The sequence below is a fragment of the Salmo salar genome, chromosome ssa10 (assembly GCF_905237065.1).
Source record: "Salmo salar chromosome ssa10, Ssal_v3.1, whole genome shotgun sequence".
In the NCBI taxonomy this organism is placed as follows: domain Eukaryota; kingdom Metazoa; phylum Chordata; class Actinopteri; order Salmoniformes; family Salmonidae; genus Salmo; species Salmo salar.
The window spans coordinates 79,150,252-79,156,254 of record NC_059451.1 but is presented as its reverse complement, the minus strand read 5'-3'; the positions used below and the strand labels follow the sequence as shown (position 1 = coordinate 79,156,254).

General features: G+C 41.9%; 1 protein-coding gene across 2 annotated transcripts in view; it reads left to right on the top strand.

Moving 5' to 3' along the window:
- Positions 1–45: 45 nt before the first annotated feature.
- Positions 46–6,003, top strand: part of LOC106561003 (Golgi apparatus protein 1) — a 47,662-nt gene continuing 41,704 nt past the window's right edge. For both annotated transcript variants that reach the window (XM_045688120.1, XM_045688119.1), the window contains exon 1: positions 46–457. In XM_045688120.1, coding sequence (XP_045544076.1) covers positions 134–457 — 324 coding nt within the window. In that variant the 5' untranslated portion in view covers positions 46–133. The remainder of the gene's footprint in view (positions 458–6,003) is intronic.

Sequence of the window (6,003 nt, the reverse complement as noted above, 5' to 3'; positions counted from 1 at the left end):
GATTTTCACTCTAGAAAATGTAGATCTATGACAGAGATTGCCAACAACGCACACGCAGACGTATGCAAGAAAACGTCCCATCACTGTAGTCGTAATTTGCAGCTAGCAATCCTAGCTAGCTAGTTATCCGAAGATGGCGGCTTGTAGACGTGTTCCTCGTCTCCTGCTTTTGATGTCTATCCTTTTGTATGTGCATCCCCTTCGAGAGGAAAAATATCAGATCAATGGCGTCGCCAAGCCTCCAGTTAGTGTTGTTATCCCGGCTCAAAATCCAGGCGGAGTACCGGCTGCTGTAAACGGAGCTCCAGTACTCGCGGCCCTGCCACTTCGTAGACGCACTAGCGGCTGGAAGCTGGCCGAAGAGGGGGCTTGTCGGGAGGACTTGACAAGGCTTTGTCCGAAACATTCCTGGAACAATAACCTGGCTGTGCTTGAGTGCCTCCAGGATAGGAAAGAGGTATGTTGGATTGTGGGCGATATTGTGGCCCGACCAAAACTTGGGTGTGCCTTGGCTTGGCTTTACTCAAGCTAGCATATAACGTTATCCAGTTAACGTTAGCTAGCTAACTACTAGCCGATGCTAGCTATTAGTTGGCTACTTAGCGAGCATTTACTATCTCGCTGGTTGTGTTGCAAAAAGAGGATATAGAAGTGATTGCAATTGATTATTCTATATGCTTTGAGAGCATCATTCGACAAGTATAGCCACTGAAATAGTGCCATTTTTTTTTTACCAGCCTTTTAGGACCGTGGTAACGTTTTAATAAAGTCATAAGTTTAGCTAACTAGCTAGGCAGCTACTGTAACGTTAATACCTACAGATGTGCCAAGCTAACTATGTTGACCTTTGTTAAACTAGCAATGGCTAGCTTGATCTTCTAATGATATGTTGTGAGTCATGTCCATTCCTGGTCTAACACATGTGTCGTCCTATATATATGTACATTTCCAGCAATGTCCTGTTCAGAGTAAGTATAGGAGGAGATTGTTGGATCTTAAGTGTAGATTCAGTGACCTTTTTTAAAGCTTCCAGCCAATGGTCATGGTTAGGCTTGGGAAAGTCAATCACTACAGTAATATGTGGTGAGGGGCCAGTCTATCCTAATCAGGTGTTTGCAGCCTGAGACTCAAGGCAATGGTCCTGTTAGCTCAAGGGGCTAGTACCAGCAGTGGTCTGAGAGTAATCAGCTTTTTGGTTTGTTTTCCTTGATTGTTAGACTCTAGGCTAGAGTATATCTACAGAATGAGTATCTATTGTAGTTTAGAACAGGGGTTGGTGCTGATTTTGTTAGGTAAGGATCTTGTTCTCTGTTAATGACCAGTGGTTTCTCTCTTCATTGTTACTTCATTTATTTTCACCAGCTTTCAGTGGCCTGTTTTCATTGAGGAGGTTCAGTCAGTGGTCTTGGCTCAGCTCTTTTGGTGTGGGTAGGTTTAGAGGCACACAGCAATTTCATCAAATGGGACAAACACCCCATTGAAACCCTGCATGCAGAGTTCTGTAAGATTCTCCTACATGTCCAGAGGAAAACTACAAACAATGCATGCAGGGCAGAATTAGGCCAATATCCACTAATAATAAAAACTCAAAAAAGAGCAATTAAGTTTTGGAAACATCTAAAATACAGTGACCCCCTCTCATATCATTACCAAGCCCTGCAATGCCAAGAGCTGTACAAAGAAAAGAGTCCCCTCATCCAGCTGGGGCTGAGTTCACAAACCTGTTCTACTAAATCAAATCAAATCAAATGTATTTATATAGCCCTTCTTACATCAGCTGATATCTCAAAGTGCTGTACATAAACCCAGCCTACTAACACACTGAAGCCTCAGGACCAGAACATCCAATCAATCAGAATAGACCAAATTACAACACAGTCAAAACAAAACTACATTGCTTTTTGAGAAGCACAAACACAAAGCAAAATGCAGTGCTATCTGGCCCTAAATCGACAGTACACCGTGGCTAAATATTTGACCATGGTTACTAATCAAAACCTTAGAAAAACCTTGACAAAGTACAGGCTCAGTGAGCACAGCCTTGCCATTGAGAAGGGTAGACACAGCAAAACCTGGCTCCCTGTAGAGGAAAGGCTGTGCAACCACTGCACAACAGCAGAACCTGAGACAGAGCTGCATTTCTGGACAAAATGTCAAAAATATAAAACAATTAGTGTCATTTTCCCAAATTTGAAACCCTTATACAAGGTTTCAAAGACCTCTCTGATGAGGATAGGCTACCCGTCCTGTTGGGAGAGGACGCAGAGAGCTGTGGGTTGGCAGCGCACTACATTGCTGCCTGCCATAAGTTGAGGGACAGTGTCTGACAGACCAATAAACCTGCATATGTACTCTACTGTATGGTTATTGTTATTGTTGAAAGTATGGTTATTTTGACCCTTGGTTAGTGTTGTTACTGTTGTCCCGTTGACAATTTTGATTCTCATTTTATAATTTTTTTAAATATTGTAAATATCCAAAATAAGCTTTGGCAATATGTACTTTGTTACGTCATGCCAATAAAGCAAATTGAATTGAATTTCCCTGTCTCCAGGCTGCTGCTCACTGCCAGCCTCCATGGTAGTTGTGATTTTGTTTACTTGGTCAATTCACAGAGTAGGGAGGAGGCCATGGCAGTGTGACTTTACTTTCAGGACTCATGGCTTGGTTCGTTTAGTTCTGAGTTTTGAAGGTCCTCTTGAGTTCTGTGTTGTTGAAAAAGCTTTTCTGGGGGAATTTGAGGCATTTTGGCAATGTCTCTCAGGTTGAAGAGTTTCATGGCTATTTATAGTCTCAATAGAGCTAAACATGCATTGTAAGCTTATAGATTTGTTTTAAAGAAAAATCCCAAAATGATATTATTGGTCCTTTAATGAAATATAGCTTTTCATTCATTCTGACAACTGCCGTTTTGTTACAGCAAATAGGCCTAAACGTCGACGTCTAGCCTTAATCACTGTAGGAAATGTGTTGATGACGTTTCATTTCACACTATAGTTTTGTGCAGAGCGAGGTTAATTCTGGTTCTGCTACCTTGGCTCTCAGCCCATGGCTCTTCTTTGAGTGTGAATTAAGCGGACAGATATTTTCCTCTCAGCTTGATGAAACCTTAATAAACTGGTCCATTCTCAAATTCACAGAAGCTCAAAATAGGTACCTGTGCAGGCGTGCACTGCTTTCATGGTTTCTGAGGTCAAGGATAGGTCTAGTCAAATTGTTTAAAGATGACAACACGAAGCATCTTCCTCTTCCAAACACATTTATAAAGTCAAAATCAACCTATCAGGGCTCTACAGTGCAAACATTTTACTCACATACTGGTATGCACCTAAATATTTTGCGTGCAACCTGGAATATTACTTTAGCGCCACCAATGCGCCTAGAAAAAAATCAGCCAGATAATTGTTGAAGTGATTACTAAATTCTACCGCGGACCCTGAGGGCCATGGAGAATACACTGAGCGCAGATTCATGATCGTCATGCTTGCACCATTACTACAAAAAAAATGCTTTTTACCTAAAATATTTTTACTTGTGCTCCTACATTTTTCAACTTACACTACATGACCAAATGTATGTGGACATCTGCTCGTCGAACAACTCAATCCAAAATCATAGGCATTAATATAGAGTTGCCCCCACCCCCCGCTGCTATGACAGCCTCCTCTCTAACGTGAATGCTTTCCATTAGATATTGGAATATTGCTGCCGGGACTTGGTTCCATTCAGCCACAACAGCATGGAGATCGGGCACTGATTTTGAGTGATTAGACCTGGATCGCAATGGGTGTTCCAATTCATCCCAAAGATGTTCGATGGGGTTGAGGTCAGGGCTCCGGGCAGGCCAGTCAAGTTCTTCCACACCGATCTCGACAAATATTTTTGTATGGACCTCGCTTTGTGCACGGGGGCATTGTCATGCTGAAACAGGAAAGGGCCTTCCCAAAACTGGTGCCACGAAGTTGGAAGCACAGAATCAATCATCTAGAATGTCATTGTATGCTGTAGCATTAAGATTTCCCTTCACTGGAACGAAGGGACCTAGCCCGAACAATGAAAAACAGCTCCAACCCATTATTTCTCCTCCACCAAACACTTGGCACTAAGCATTCAAGCAGGTAGCGTTCTCCTGGCATCTGCCAAACCCAGATTTGTCCATTGTACTGCAAGATGAAGTGTGATTCCTCACACTGATTTATAAGATTTACAAGACGGTTCTTATTTGATTAATGGTGGTCAGACCCATCTATGTGAAGCTAGCTACAATAAGGATTAGCCACAATAGTGGACTTTGCGGTTAGCCTTCAAAATAAAAAAGTATGGCATAATTCTACAATTTGTATTCATTTGCATCACTGTCAATGACATTTTTTTATTTTGAAGGCAAATTCCACTATTGTGCCTAATCCTTATTGTGGCTAGTTTCACAACACATAACCCGATCCCATCGAGCCTCACTAGCCAGGTGAAGCTAGCTGGCTGCTCATAACGTTAGCTTTGGGCAACAGGGTTAAGTAGCTGGCTAGCTATTGTTTTCATAAACTGAAGTTCAATTTCAATAGGTGGACAACAAGTGGCAACCTAGCTAATACTTACTCACAAGGATTCCTAAATTATTTGCTAAGAATAATGAAAATGGCTGCAGTTTCTACTGGTCATTGTTTTCAGGCTGGTTGCGTTAGTGCTAGCTAGGTACCAAGCTACAGCTAGCTACCCCAGAAGTTGAGGTCTAACAAATTATGCTTTATTACCAACACGGTATTGTAAACACATAGTTCGTGGCCGGTGTTTGCTTATTTGCAGACTTATTTGTATGTTGTGAATCTTATATCAGTGACGCTATTACTGTGTAACTCCGGTAGGGAAACATCTGAAAAATAGTGCACTTGGTAGTGTGTACCGGTGCTCGACCAGTCGGCGAAAGACAACATGACCCATGACAGAGAACAGTTGATTGTCAAGGAGAATGAATTCCATTATCTTGGCTTTAATGGATTTCACCTTTGAGTTGTCTCGCTGAAATTCTTACTCTTTCAAATGACTGCTCGACTTGTTGACTGCTCGATCCACACAGTAGACATTGTGGGCTAGGTTAAGAATGCTGTGTTAAACGTGTAGCGCAACATTTTACTTGGCGTCATTACGTCATGTACCTACGTTACATAGGTGTGCACGGTAGCTTTGACATCGGTATTTAAAATGGGCGTTAAACTAGACATCAGGCCGATTCCGATTTTGGCATTTTTATCTAATATTGGCCAATTCTGATATGTTCACCGATTTATATCCTGCATCCCTAGTCAAAAGCGTTCCACAGGGTTGCTGGTCCACATTGACTCCCATGCTTCCCACAGTTGTCAAGTTGGCTGGATGTCCTTTGGGTGGTGGACCATTCTTGATACACACAGGAAACTTGAGCGTGAGAAACACAGCATCGTTGCAGTTCATGACACAAACCGGTGCACCTGGCGCCTACTACCATACCCCATTCAAAGGCACCTAAATCTTTTGTCTTGACCATTCACAATTCGAATGGCACACACACAACCCATGTCTCAAAGTTTAAATAAAGACTTTTAAGCCTTCTCCTCCCCTTCATCTACACCGATTGGAGTGGATTTAACAAGTGACATCAATAAGGGATCATAGCTTTCACCACGATTCACCTGGTCAGTCTGTCATGGAAAGAGCAGGTTCTTAATGTTTTGTATACTCGGTGTACTTGCTCCTTGTAACAAAGACCAGCTTAGCCCTGCCCATGTAATAGAGATCAATACATTTGAAGTTCATCTTCAGTTTAGAATGAGACACATAATGTTTAGCATACTTATATACTTTCCATTTCTGTAATACACATGATTTCCAGTGTTCTGTTTGTGACATTCAAGGTCGTGCGGGTTGGTCACTAGTTATATATTATTCTCATATTTGCGTATCTCTCCTTTTATGAAAGATTCGATACGCATCTAGATACTTGTGCTCCGATACGATACATTAACGATA